Raw genomic sequence first — 15,466 nt, 5'->3', positions numbered from 1 at the left:
ATCGTCTATGTTATCAATCGACACCAACTGGTTCCAATCGAAGTCATGTAAGTCTCTTCTCAAACCTGGATAGTTGATACATTTTATCATTAGTTTAGAGTGGTTTTGCTGAAAATCTTTATTCATTTGTATTTTTGCCATGATAGTGTAATGATCTGTTATGTTTGTTTTCATCACGTATGAATTAATATTAGTGTTTTCTGATTTTGATTTGATAAAGAAATGATCTAAGCATGTTCCGCTTTTTGGTCTTGTCACGTTATTAATGTACGACATGAAATCAAACTCATAAAGTGTATTCAAATATTCCGCTGCCACTTGATCTTCTTCTAAAATATTTATATTTATATCGCCCGTGATAAATAATACCATTTCAATTTCAAACAGAAAATAATGTCCTGCGTGTACCAGCTGGGAAATATTTTTCTTGTGTTTTTATACCGACGGACATAGATACCAAAAATATCATATAACATCGCATAAGCTTGTACCACATGTTAAACATTTTTATGACTCAGAGTAAAATCACCGTATGCCACTGTTAACATTTCAAGTACTCCATTACATTTTTCTCACAAAATTTGATTCAAATTATTTGATCCCCTTTTTTCGATTGCAGATAATTTTCATGCCTCTCACCAACAAATTTAAAACGTTGATAGCTGAAACTTTGAACATATGTTCAAAACGATTGTACCAACATAAAAAAATTCCAAAAATTCCCGCAAAAATATTCACAATATTTTTTGAACAGTCCACCTATTTTAGCAAATAATATGATATTATTCTAGAATCGCGCTAACGAACATCATATCCCCGTTATCATTATATAATTCTTGACGCTGAAGTTTCCATGGATCCGGTGAATGTGTAGCCAAGTTACATCATCACCGCAATCCGTATAAAGTGAACTTATCTTCACTCTAATTTTCATTTTCAGCTCTGTTACGGAGCGAGTTCGCCCGCCCTTTCCGACCGAAACCGCTTTCCGACCCTCTTCCGTACCCACCCCTCGGCCACGGTGCACAACCCGACAAGAATAAAATTAATGAAAAAGTTCGGCTGGTCCAGGGTGGCAATTCTTCAACAGGCGGAGGAAGTTTTCATATCTACGGTCGAAGATCTAGAGCGGCGGTGCACAGAGGCGGGTGAGTAGACATTCTTTTTACATAGGTCAAACTGGAAGAACATTTGGGGCACGTATGAAAGAACATAGATAATTTTATAGAATGAATAAATCTGATATTATGACGATCACTTCTCAACAACCATGTACCTGAAACTCCCCATTTTCAGGAGATATGTAAGTCGTCCAATAACTGATCAAAATTGAAATGTGTCTTTGAAAGCAGAAATGTACTTTGACTATTGTGAAAAATCTAATGAATTCGGATATTTTACTGTTGAATAATCCAGGGCATCACTGATGATTTTTTGTTCATTTAATGTATTGATTCGTTAACATGTTAATTTGGTTTGGTTGGTTTATTTTGTTGCAGTCGTTAATCCAATCGCAAATGAATTATTATAATTAGCTTTTGCGAATAAAGGTGATGACATCTCTCCTTAAGAAGAAGTCACCTATGGAATCGACAAATAATAATAATAATAATACCAGTTTATTTCAATCAATAAGGTTGTACACAATGATACAAATGGGTTTAATGTACACTATGACAAAATTATTGTGAAAGACGTCAATGGGCGTCAATAGCTGTATATACACAATAAGTAATAAATAAATGATTGATAAACAGTCGCACAGATTAAAAAAAAAACTTCAAGATCTAGTTGAGGAATTCTTCAAAAGTGTAACAATTTTTCTTGTAATATGAGTTGTTTTGTCATTTTTTTCAAACACATATATGTGTTTTACAATTTTTCACAGTCTCGGGTGAAATATCAAAAAAATTGCATCCATTCACTTCATAACGTTTGTGAAAGAGGGCAGTACGATGGCGTACTGGTAGTAACAACTGTTTTCCTCTAGTGTTATAGTTATCCTATATCCTAGTGCTAGACGATCGTCGTATCAAAGTGGGAGAGATAGCAGAACTTATGAACATATCAAAAAAACGTGTGTGTTACATATTAGATCAACATTTAGGCACGAAAAAGCTGTCCACGCGTTGGGTGCCGCGTTTGCTCACATTAGACCAAAAACGTGTCGAATGAACATTTCCAACGCTCTGTTAGTGCAGTTTAGGCGCAGTAAATCTAATTTTCAGCGCCAATTCATTACTATAGAAGAAACTTGGATACACCATTATACGCCCGAAACAAAAAATATAGTCCAAACAGAAAACGGCCACAGAAACAAAATTCTGGTTTCACACCTCAGCGGTGATCATCCGCCTTACTCACCAAATCTAGCCCCAATCGACTTGTTTTTGTTCCCTCATTTGAAAATTGCTTGAAATTTGTGCTCGAATAACAGAGATTTTCATGAAATGAAGAGGCAATCACCTTCGTGAACAATTATTTTGAAAAGAAAAACGCCGAGTACTATTTGGACAGGTTACAGAGTTGGGAGCATCGCTTGGAGAAGTGTATAGATAGATAGATAGATAGATATTTATTGGCTACGTTATATACATGAAATATTTGTAGCAAGTCAAATAGGAACATATTCACACTCGTGTTCTTGAAAAATTCATATAAATATACCCACACACACATATATACACATATACATACACATTTCAAAAGTTCAGTAGTTGGCGTACTCATATATTCGTCAATCGAATAAAAACAGTTTTGTATTAATAAATTTTTTATTGTCGCTTTAAAGTTTGCTGGTCCTAGTTTCTTTTCCAAATCGAGCGAATTTTTTTTTGATATTCCTAGTCTAAACCTCCTATTCAATAGAGGGTCGCCATGCCTAGTGTTATAATTATGGTTTGAACTATTTGTGGAAAAAGTGTGGCAATTTTTATGGATCTCTAATAAACATTGAAATATAAATATAGAGGAAACTGTCATAATTCCTAATCTTATAAAATGAGATTTGCATGAATCTCTAGGACCCAATCCTACAATGATTCTGACCGCACGTTTCTGCATCACAAAAATCCTGGAAGTATGGATAGAGTTACCCCAAAGTAAAATTCCATAAGTCAGGTGGCTATGGACAAGAGAAAAGTAGGAAATCATGAGTATATCTGTGCTGACAGATCTTTTCAGTCTTCTCATGAGAAAGAGTTGACAAGCCAGCTTCTTCGAAAGAATATCAATATGATGGGACCATTTAAGTGACTGGTCTAAAGTAATACCTAGTAGCTTCACAGACTGATTACTGTTAGATGAAAAATTGGAATAAAAAATCAATTTCTGTGTTTTTGATTGGTTTTGTGTCAGACCATTCGGTATTAACCATTCATCGATCTTTTCAATCAAGGTTTCTTCCTTCTGTTTCAAATTGACAAGATTCGAGTCCGAGAAATAAAATGCAGCATCATCTGCATATAAAAGTCCCTTCACAAACTTAAGGTGATCAAATATATCATTGATATAAATAATGAACAGAAGTGGTCCTAGAACCGATCCTTGAGGTACACCACAAGTGATATCCCGAAATGAAGAGGGTACAGAGTTCAGATGAACTGTTTGACTACGCCCTGTGAGGTAAGATTTGAAAAATGTGTTTGTGACTCCTCTTACACCATAGTATTCAAGTTTGTCAAGTAAAACTTGATGTGATATGCAATCAAATGCCTTGCTCAAGTCACAAAAGGTAGATGCCGTGAATTTCCTTTTTTCAAAAGCATCCACAACATCATTCACCAATCTCGACACAGCATGTATAGTTGAGCGGTTTTTCCTGAATCTATATTGATGTTCATTCAAGTATTTGAATTTTTCATAGTAGTCAATTAATCTTTTCTTATCTATGATTTCAATCACATTGCCAATAATGGGAATAATCGATATTGGACGATAATTTTCCAACATATCAATGTCACCTTTTTTAAAAATTGGAATAAGTTTCTTTTTTTTGAAAATATCAGGAAAAAATCCTTGACTGAAACACAAATTGCACAGTATAGCAATGGGTTCAGAGATAATATACACTATTTCTTTCAACATCACACTATTCAGCTCATAAATATCGAAACAATTCGATTTTTTCATGTCATTTATTACCTCTATGACCTCGTTGCGTGTGGTTAGAGCTAAGAAGAATGAATTTGTATTAGCAGGTATTGATTTTAGATAGTTTCTTGCTGAGTGAGTTGTTTGTGGCAGTTGATAAACTAGTATTTTGGCAATAGTAGAGAAGTATCTAACAAACTCTTCTGCGTTTAAATTAGGTGATGGGTGGGTATTTGAACTTTTTTTTCCTCTTTCTTGGTTAATAATTTTCCATGTATCCCTGGCCCTATTATTCGAATTAAGAATGTAGGTGTCATATTTCAGACGTTTTGCTTCTTCAAGCGAGCAATTATAGTATTTCTTGAATTCTTTGAAGATCTCTTTATCCTGTGTCGAATTACTAGAATCACTTATTACTTTCAATGCATTCAATGTGTTTCGGATTTCTTTCAGTTCCTGATTGAAAAAATTCAATGGTGATTTGCAGTTATTGTTGGCTGTTTTCCTTATTGGAAAATTTTTTGTAACTTGATATTATAAGGAACTATTTAAATATTGCGATAAGATGTCGACGTCAGTACGTGTATGAAATATATTCATATCCAAGTTTTCGATTGATTCTTTGAATTTGGATAAGTTACGAGTTGTAACTTGACGAAATAAAATTTTTTCAGGACTAACATTGGAAGGTGCAATAATTTTAATATATTGACCTCGGTGATCAGATAAACATATCTCTAATATCCCAACATCGTACAATGAAGAGTCGAGATTTGTAAGAATGTTGTCAATGCAAGAAGTGGTATCGGTTTTCGGATCAATTCTGGTGTACTCTTTTATAGTTATTTCCAGCCCAAAAGAAGTTGCAAGGTTTCTAATTTCTCTCGAAATACTGTTATCGATTTCGAAGTGTATATTGAAATCGCCCGAAACGATTACTTGATTATATATGTCTGATAGATCCGATAATAACTCTTCAAGTTTACTCATGAACAAATGAACATCTCCACGGGCACATGATCTGTATAGAGTTATTAAAACGATGTTAAGTTCAGTTAATAATATTCCGCAAAACTAAGCATGATATGCTACATTATATTTATTTAAATTCAGGCGTTTGAATTTAATGTGTGTTCTCACAAAAATTGCCACACCTTCGTGTAAATTGTATTCTCTACAATATTCCGTTGCTAGATTAAATTGGTCAAATCTTATAGTGGAAAGGGTATTTTCCTGGAGCCAGTGTTCACTCAGGCAGACAATAGAAAACTCATTTTCGCTCAAAAAATGTGAAACCGCATCCATCTCATTAGACAAACATTGAATATTCAGATGTAGTATACCCATTTCGGTATTTATGCAATTTTCACGTGACAGAGGAGACATCACTACTTCACTGCCTGCATCCCGTGCTTTGGGTAAAAAAACTTGCTGATGCATGCTCCTGCTGGCCATATATTAGGATTCATTGCAAGATCATAGTTGGTATGGTGAATATTCACCTTGAAGGAAGAGTTTCGGTACAATTGACTCGCATTCTACCTCTGGAAAGTGATTTTTCAACAGAGTAGTCAGTTAGACCAATGTGGTCTCCTTATCCACTCCACTGACGTGCAGTGCTGTAAACTTTGGATCACCTTTTACCGTGAGCTCCGTGTTTTTCCCGTATATAATTTGTTTTTTTTCTGCGTTTGTTTCTATTCTCCACCATTTTCCATCCTCGTTCATCACTCACATTTTTCGTATCAGTGTCTTTGGATAAATTCACGATTTCATTAATTTTCCGCTCACTTTCAATCCTCAGTAACTCGGCTGATAATTGCGGCTTTGTTATTAATTGTTTTTCCTTTGAGGATTCACCTCGGGAATTCTCAGTTTTTGTTGGAATTTCTTTACTAGACTCTGGCTGTGGCCCACCAGACAACTCAAGTTTTTTTCTTGTGGGCATTCCATTATCGTTTTTACTCAATAAAGAAACCTTATCAACTGGATGTATGTCTAGATTAGTGAGTTTTTTTAATAGTTCGATATGGTTGTTTAAAACTGAAATTTTGTTTCTCAGTTCATTTATCATATCATCCTTTTGTTTTATGATATATTTGAATATCCTTGGGTCCAGCTTACCTGCTGCGTCATCCATGGCATCATGGAAATCAGAGTCTGGTGTATCGCACTGTTCGCACTTAAACTCCGAAGGAGGTGAATTTTCGTCAATGTTAGCACATTTGAGGTGTAATGTGATGGAACAAATTACACAATTGACCCCTTTGGCCACTTTTCTATTGCACTTTACACATTTGTTATTTGAATTCAAATGGAGCTCTCTAGACACGTCCGTTCCACTCGCCATATCGATCGCGATAGAGCTAAAAGGAGACTATGTTGCAAAATAAAAAAAAATCTGACAAAATGTCTTGTATTTGTGTTACGTCGGAAACTTTACAGATCAGCCTCGTATGTCTGATTCAAAATTGTCTCAGAAATCCAAAAGTGTGGAAAGTGTGAATATACAGAGTGTTCGTTTCATTTCAGTCTACAAGACCCAATTCCATTGAAACCGCAAGTGACCGGAAATTGAATAATACTCGGAAACTCTTTCAATAACCTACCATCTACCTGTATCAAATATAATTTTCATTCATTTATTCATTCATTTATTTATTTATTTATCCATCTATCTATCTATTTATTAATTCATTCAGTTATTCATTCATTTATTTATTTATTTATATACACGGGTGAGCCTAATTCAGATATAAGTAGCACAGTGCTATGTAGTACTTGATGCAATACAGGCGAGTAAAAGTAAATTATAAGAATAAACAATATCAAAGTACGGTAGCAAGTAGATTAATTGGGAAAAATTAAAATGTATAACAATATGAACTAATATAATTCCCACAGGCGAGTAACACTAGACACAATACAACAACACAAGCAGACAGTATTAGATGGACAAGTGAAGAATATGTTTTTTAAAGCGGAAAACTGATATATTGAAGATTCGAAGAGTTTTGGAAATAAAACTAATATGAATAATTGAATCTGTGAAAAGAAATGTAACAAGTTTGTATATGTCTAGTTGAACGACTGGGGAAATGTTGAGCTATTTTGGAGGGAAGCTTGGTGATAATGTTCAGTCCATTAATAATTTTGAATAGAAGTATTAAATCTCTATGTTTCCTGCGAGCCTCAAGAGAAGGTATGTTCAAAATGCTTTCCAATGCAGTATAGTGATAGTTTACACGCATCTTGAAGGCAATATATCGTAGGAAATTGTGCTGTACGACCTCTAGTTTCACTTTTTGTGTAACGTAATGAGGGGACCAAACCAGACCAAATGAAGTAGTGGTGTTGGTGAAATCACGGGTGGTTCTCTTCATAAAGCCAAGCATCTTCATAGAGTTTCAAATTACAGCGGAAATTTGTGATTTATAGCTAAGTGTGGAGTCTAGTATCACTCTAGACTCAATAGCAGAATGTGGAGTCCTATTATTTATACTATATTCGAAAGTGATTGGGTAATGTGTTTGGTGAAAGCGATTAATTCGGTATTCGGATGCATTCAAACACATACCATTTTGCGAATACCAGTTGGATAGGCAATCTATATCGTTTTGTAGACACAATGTATCAGCTTCACTTTTAATTATTTTGAAACATTTTAAATCGTCGGCAAATAGCAAAGCTTCGCTTTCATAGATTAGCTGATTAGATCGTTGATAAAGAGGTTAAACAACAGTGGTTCGAAATGTGAACCTTGTGGAACACCCGATGTAACTGCGATGGTATAAGTAATGATTAACTTTAACAATTTGCGTTCTTTTCGAAAGATAGCTCTTGAGCCACTGTAATATTTGCCCATCAACACCATATGAACAGAATTTATGGATCTATAGGTCATGATTAACTTCGTCAAAATCTTTGGATAAATCAGTGTACACAGAGTCAACTTGCAAACCCTTGGACACAGCTTCAGACAAAAAGCAACGTTGGTAATCAGACCCAGTTCAGCTGACTTTTTGCATATAAATCCAAATTGTTGGGTCTGTATGATTGTGGGGTAGTCATAAGTAAGGTCATCGAAAATGATGCTCTCAAAAATATTAGGGATTGCGCTAAGAATAAAAATGGGACGATAATTACACACGTCGGAATTTCGGCCTGCTTTATACAGAGTGTAACATAAGTAAGTTAAAATAGTCAAACTGACGTATTTCTGAGACAATTTTGAGAAAAAAAAGTCTATCTGAACTTGTGTCCGAAAATGCTTTTTTTCGGAGATACAGAGTGTTGAATTTGAAACTTTTTGTTCGCTTTTTGAAAATAACTCTTGCAAAAAATAAGTTATTTGCACGAAATTCGGTACCCGGGGTTTTTTTGTCGTGAGAATTCATAATTTTGTATTAATTTTCATGTAACATCTAGAGGGCACTGCGTACGCCGTCATTATTTATTTCAAATTGCCCTAACTTTTTTGACAGTGAACTTTTGGTACTTTTCATGACAAAACATAATTCCCACATCTTTTCCAAGTGAAAAAGGTACACTTCCTCAACAACGCTGGAGGTGATCGTTTTCGAAATATTTATTATTTTCTATATCGATGCATATTACTTTATAGCCAAATTTTATTTCAATAATTTTTGTCACTCTCCGCTTGCAAATTAAGTTAATTAAATTGAGTAGGCTATGAAAGTTTGTTTATAAAAATAGAAGTTCGCTGTCACATTTTTTACTATTAATTGACGAATTCACAGTTCGGAGTTTATAAAGTGATTTTTTGGTACCATGCCCGACTTTACGAATGCTGAAACGGCCGATATGGTTTTTGCATACCGCTTGGCTAACGGAAATTCTAACGAGGCTAGACGCATCTATCAGGAAAGGTATCCCCAACGCGTGACTCCTTGTGAAGCGACATTTGCGAATCTTTTCTGGCGACTTTCCGAATCTGGAAGCTTTGAAATAAATTCTGCAGTAGGACGGTCACGGACTACAAGAATTGTAGAATTGGAGGAGGTGGTTCTCGAAGAAATTAGTGAACATCCAGAGACAAATACAAGAAAAATTAGTCAAACTTCAAATGTGAGTCACATGACAGTTTACAGAATCTTAAAGGAACAGCAATTATATCCTTATCATATTCAGCGTGTCCAGGCACGCTGCGCTACGTGATTTCCAACCACGTATCGAATTTGCTCAATGGCTTCAAAGAAAAGTCGAACAACATCTGGAAATTTTATCGAAAATCCTCTTTACAGATGAGGCTAATTTTTCGAGAAGTGGTATCATGAACTTCCATAACAACCACATCTGGGCGGAAGATGACCACATGCGATAACGCAAACTCATTCTCAAGACAGATTTTTTTTTAATGTATGGGTAGGCATTATTGGGGATTATTTAATTGAGCCCTATATTCTCCCCTTACGTTTGAATGGAGATGCTTACCAAATTTTTTTTAAATACGAGATTCCCTAACTTATGGAAGATGTTCACATTGGTCTACGAAATCACTCTTGGTTTATGCACGATGGAGCTCCTGCTCATTTTAGTGTGATAGCAAGAAATTTCTCAGACGTAGCATATCCCCAACGATGAATAGGGAGAGGAGGCACAGAGCATTGGCCCCGAGGTCACCGGACCCCAATCCCGTCGATTTTTTCATTTGGGGACACCTGAAATTACTAGTTCATGCTAGCCCCATTGAAAACGAGAAAATGTTGAGGGATCGCATCATAGCTTGCTGCGAAACGATAAAAAAAACTCCGGGCGGAATCCTTTGATGAGGAGAGCAGAAACTTCTATTACTGTCGGGAGTCGTCACTTTGAACAGTTGTTATAATAGTTGTTTCGTTCAATTTTTATATGTTTATTTTCCTAATAAATAACACAGTACTTCTACATATTGTTTTTTTTACAAACTCCGAATTGTAGCACTTTCTAATTGAATAGTTAAACCTGACAATTTTTTTTAATTTGGATTGAATAAGCAGTTCGATAATGCTCAGTTTAGAAGAAGTCTGTACGGGTATACTGCGTATAAAGTTTGATCAAAAAACTTATGACAAAAACCTACCATGTCTTGAAAAATTTCAACAATCTGTATTTCGAAAACGAATCATTCGTCGTTAAATATTTTAAAGGAAAAAGTTGTTTATTTTGACGAGATTCACCACATACTTAGTTCTTGTAATGTTCTCAGCAACTTCACTTAGCGCTCGCTCTAGGAGCTAAGTAATATGCATCGATATAGAAAATTGTAAATATCTCGAAAACGATCCCCTACAGAGTTGTTGAGGAAGTGTACCTTTTTTACTTGGAAAAGGTGTGGAAATTAGGTTATTTTATGTAATGTACCAAAAGTTTACTGTCAAAAAAGTTAGGGCAATTTGAAATAAATAATGAGAGCGTACGCAGCGCTAGATGTTACATGAAAATTAATACGAAATTATGATTTTTTACGTCAAAAAAACCACGAGTACCGAATTTCGTGCAAATAACAAATCAAATATTTGAAAGTTGCTGAAGAACTAATTTCCATCACGATATCGATGGTGTCCCACTTGAATGAACAAACAAAAATATTCTTATTAAACATAACTAAAATTTTGAAGAATATTTCAAAGCTCTGATTAGGAATCGATGTCAGCTGGTTGTTCTTGAATGCTGCATTTTATTCTTGGTGGCAGCAAATATATATATATATATATATTAGCAAAAGCAATTTGATTTTATAAGTTATATTAGTGTTTTTGAATTGTAGTAAATATACCATATTATAAAATAGTTGGGAAATTATCATTGAATTGACAATATGGTAATGAAAATAAAATAGTAGCTGAAAGCATTCTAATAAAGCTACAGGAAACAGTTATAAAATAAGCTTGAAATAGTTTTATAACTATCATAAAAATCTCGCAGAAAAGTGTTATAAAACTGCTACATAACAATTTACTTTTATAGGAAAATAAGTTTTATAAGTTAGTTCCGAAAACGTTTCTGTGATAAGTTCCTGACTATTTTATAATGGTTTTTCAATTTTATTTCATAATCGTTTCTATGACAAATTTATAAAACACTTTTATTGCCTACAACTGTATTGTGTTCACCGATCATCTAATATAATCAATTAGCATTTTGGAAGTAATTATGAAATAATAATAAAATAAAACTGTTGCAACACCATGGAATTATAAAACAACTTTGCTGGTTGGGCCGTATCTCCGAAACGAAGCATTTTCGCACACAAGTTCATCAATACTTTTTTTCTTAAAATTGTCTCAGGAATACGTCACTTGAATATTTAGACGTACTCATGTTACACCCTGTATATTGTGGTGACATATGAGGTTTTCAATAGTCCGGGAATTTGCCAGATGATAGGGAATTATTAAATATATAGAAAAGTGGTTTAGCTAAAATGAAGCTGAATGATTTAAGACAGGTTGGAGGAATTCCATCAGGACCGGGGGCCTCTGTTGATATTAAGTTCGAACAGTTTTTCGTAAATTTTAGAGATTTCAATATGATAATTGGACACATTAACAATGAATTTTTTTACACACAATAGATTTGTTGACATCCAGTATATTCACAACTGAAAAAGCAAAGTTCAGAATATCCCGCAACAACAAACTATAAATCTCCTCAAACGGTACATATTCGAAAAATATTCAAATCCAAGCGGGACATTCACATACATTTGCATCCATATACATTGGGAAAGTTGGAAAAGTATTCAATCCATTATATACATATTTTATGTCTCCGTTTCAGGCATCGAAATAGTAACCAGACAGTCTTTTCTTTCGGATCCGACGGACGCCGTGAGAAATCTCAGGAGGCAGGACTCGAGGGTCATCGTTGGACTTTTTTACGTTGTGGCAGCAAGGCGGGTGTTATGTGAACTGTATAAGCAAAACCTTTACGGGAAGCAGTATACTTGGTTTTTTATAGGTGAGTGCGGAAACATATTTATTTGAGTCAGAAATTAGTCAGGTCTGTGAAATTTGGAAATGAATAGGATGAAAATTTTTATGTAGGTACCCCAAGAATTTTTCATGATATTGAAGGTGGTTTATTATATAGTGTATTATATATTTCATGGCGTCAATGTTTTGATTGGCTTTCAGGTTTTTCCGTGGTTCTCTTTGGTTATAATCTCCAAACGTTTCAATTGCAACTGCGGCAGTCATCTTCAGTGGCGTGATTGTCAACTGAAACTGAAGCTCTCATTTGCGCTGTTCGAGCCTGACTCCCTTACCCTTGCGACTGACGTTTGTTAGAGGAACAAATGGTACACCACTGAGATTGGGATGGCGACATGAATGTCCTCAGACATCAGTGTTGCCCTTCACGGTGAGCCCCTGCCTGGCTGGGGTGAGTGGATGAGAAAATTGTTCATCCGTTAACGGGGGACATGAGGGTTTCATTCGACAGAGTGTCGGGGCCTTTACATCGGGAGAGGTCGTCTACAGCATAATCTATGTCTCCAAAATGGAGATATTGGTTATTGGATAAGCGTACATGATGACAGGCATGAACATCATATTATTTAGCGTAATTTCATTTTTCAGGCTCATTTTTTATTTACTATTGATCAGAAGGTACAGACTTTTGATCCGACCCTCGATCTTCGCCTTTACAAATTCAAGGTGCGGGTTCCAGGTGAGCTTACCGTCTATTAAAAGACCGAGTTACTTTACCCGCACTTGCCAGTCGATCTCCCTTCCAGAGATCCTTACTTTCCTAGCCGGAGAAGATATCGTTCTTCCCATGGTTATCACTTGAGTCTGGTCTGGGTTCACACGGATAGCGATATAGTCTTGACAAGTAAAGGGAGGATATAGTAAACCTACCTTCCAACAGTTCAACTTTAATAATATAGTTATGGAGCTAACTAATTTTGTTATTCAATATATATACCGGGTGTCCCACATTTTATGTGACAGGCAATATCTGGTTTGTTGAAGGAGATACACAAAAATGTTTCATACAAAAGTTTTAGGAGTTCATGAGAGCTATATTTTGATATAATTTTCAAATATACAGGGTGTTTGGTGTAGGTGCTACAGACCAAAATTCCATTTTTTAAAATAGAACGCCCTATATGTCATTACATATTCAGATGCTACGTTAAATTCTGATATCATTTCATGTTTGGTTTTTGAAATTCGGTTACGGCGTTGTTGAGTTATTGCACTTTTCCTTAAATATAAAGTTTCAAAAAAACTTATTTACTCGTACACGAATCCAGTCTATATCTTTTATTGAATTGAACTAGACTACTACTGAATACAAACCATTATTCTCACCTCTACGATACGATATCGATATCAGTTGAATATAATATTGAAATTCTTGAGAATGTGACTAACTTGAGGGTGAATTGCTTTATATTGCACAATTTCATCAAGTAGCTTATGCTTGTTGATGCCATAGTAACAAATGTTGTTGAATTGTATCTACTTGTCAGTTCGATTCAGTGATTCTTTTCAAAACAGTAACTGTGTTCTTTGTGCGAAAACTCCAGTATGCCTTTCGCGTTTAGTCCAAGTGATTGCATTGATATGTTATTAATTTTTGGGGAATGTCAGAAAAACTGCCGTCAAGCACAACGTCTATACCAAGAACGTTTTCCAGACAGACCCATTCCGTCACGAATGACTTTTTCAAGAGTTGTAGAAAAATTGCGAACTGGGTCATTTCCTTCTACTATAAAGCATCGTCATCATACGAGATCTGTTAGAACTGAAGATTTAGAGATCAATGTGTTGGCTTATATTATTATTCATCCACATGTTTCTATCCGTACTCTTGCAGAAGAAGTCGGTGTGAGTAAATCTAATGTACAGAGAATTCTGAAAGAAAATAAATACCACCCATTCAAAATTCAGTTGGTACAAGGTTTGAAACCCACGGACTTTGAACGACGACTTGAATTCATTGCTTGTATTCAGGTAATATTACATGAAAGCCCTAACATATTCAGTCAAATTTTGTGGAGCGATGAATCGCGATTCCACAATAATGGAGTTGTGAATCGACATAACAGTCACTATTGGTCTCAAGAAAATCCCCACTGGGTCCGCGAAAGTAATTTCCAAACTACTTGGGGTATTAATGTATGGTGTGGATTGTTCAATGGCCGCATCATAGGACCTTACTTTTTCAATGAAAATCTCAATGGATTGCGATATTTACATTTTCTAGAAAATGATTTGATCCAGTTGATGGAAGATATTCCCATAGCAGAACGACAAGGAATTTGGTGGCAACAAGATGGTGCTCCTCCTCACAATTCACAGGTTGTTACTGAATATCTGGATAGAACGTACCCAAATAGATGGATTGGTAATAAGGGTCCAATTCGGTGGCCGGCTCGTTCTCCAGATTTATCACCGCTTGATTTTTTCCTATGGGGTTATTTAAAAGATATTGTTTTCACTACTCCCCCTTTGAATGTGGATGATCTGAAAATGAAAATTCGACTAGCGTGCAGTGATACTACGCCTGATATTATAAGAGCGACTTGTACGAGAGAAGTGATTCGACGTTTCGAAGCCTGTATAATATCTAATGGGCATCACTTTGAACAATTTTTATGACTTATTTCTAGGTACCTACCATTCTTATGAAATGATTTATCAAGTTATATTATTTACATTGTTATTAATTAAAGATTTGTTTTCGAATACACCTCTTTCAATTTCGCAATTGTTTCATATTCAAAATGATTCCTGACTGAATTCCACAACTCAAAATTGAAACCATTACTTCGAACACCCAAAATTTTGACTAATTTTCATGTGATCTGATGCAGAGAGAATAATTGTAGGTATGAGATATTTTTAAAAATAATAGTCGTTCTCAAGACGCAATAACTCAACAACGCCGTAACCGAATTCCAAAAACCAAACATGAAATTATATCAGAATTTAACGTAGCATCTGAATATGTAATGATATACAGGGCGTTCTATTTTAAAAAATGGAATTTTGGTCTGTAGCACCTACACCAAACACCCTGTATATTTGAAAATTATATCAAAATATAGCTTTCATCATGAACTCCTGAAACATTTTTGTGTATCTCCTTCAACAAACCAGATATTGCCTGTCACATAAAATGTGGGACACCCGGTATATATATATATATATATATATATATATATATATATATATATATATATATACCGTAATGAGTATATATATATATATATATATATATATATATATATATATATATATATATATACTAATTTCATTTTATTTTCAGTATTTTAATATTAAATTTCACGAAAAGGATTTGAAGCTTTATATCTTCTATTAATTATCTGCGAGCGCTTTCGGCAGCTGGTCGTACTGTC

The 15,466-nt window shown here is 34.9% G+C and overlaps 1 protein-coding gene across 5 annotated transcripts in view; it reads left to right on the top strand.

Annotated features, from left to right (window-relative positions):
* Positions 1-15,466, top strand: part of GABA-B-R1 (gamma-aminobutyric acid type B receptor subunit 1) — a 418,797-nt gene that overhangs the window by 308,853 nt on the left and 94,478 nt on the right. For all 5 annotated transcript variants that reach the window (XM_023161124.2, XM_074182810.1, XM_074182811.1 and 2 more), the window contains 2 exons: positions 941-1,148; positions 11,875-12,054. In XM_023161124.2, the coding sequence (XP_023016892.2) occupies positions 941-1,148; positions 11,875-12,054 (388 nt within the window). The remainder of the gene's footprint in view (positions 1-940; positions 1,149-11,874; positions 12,055-15,466) is intronic.

Source organism: Leptinotarsa decemlineata, unplaced genomic scaffold (assembly GCF_025532065.1).
Source record: "Leptinotarsa decemlineata unplaced genomic scaffold, Ldec_3_MD MMD2_tig00026328_RagTag_RagTag, whole genome shotgun sequence".
Taxonomy (NCBI): Eukaryota; Metazoa; Arthropoda; class Insecta; order Coleoptera; family Chrysomelidae; genus Leptinotarsa; species Leptinotarsa decemlineata.
Note: the sequence above shows the minus strand (reverse complement) of the source record. Positions and strands in the feature narration are given on the sequence as shown.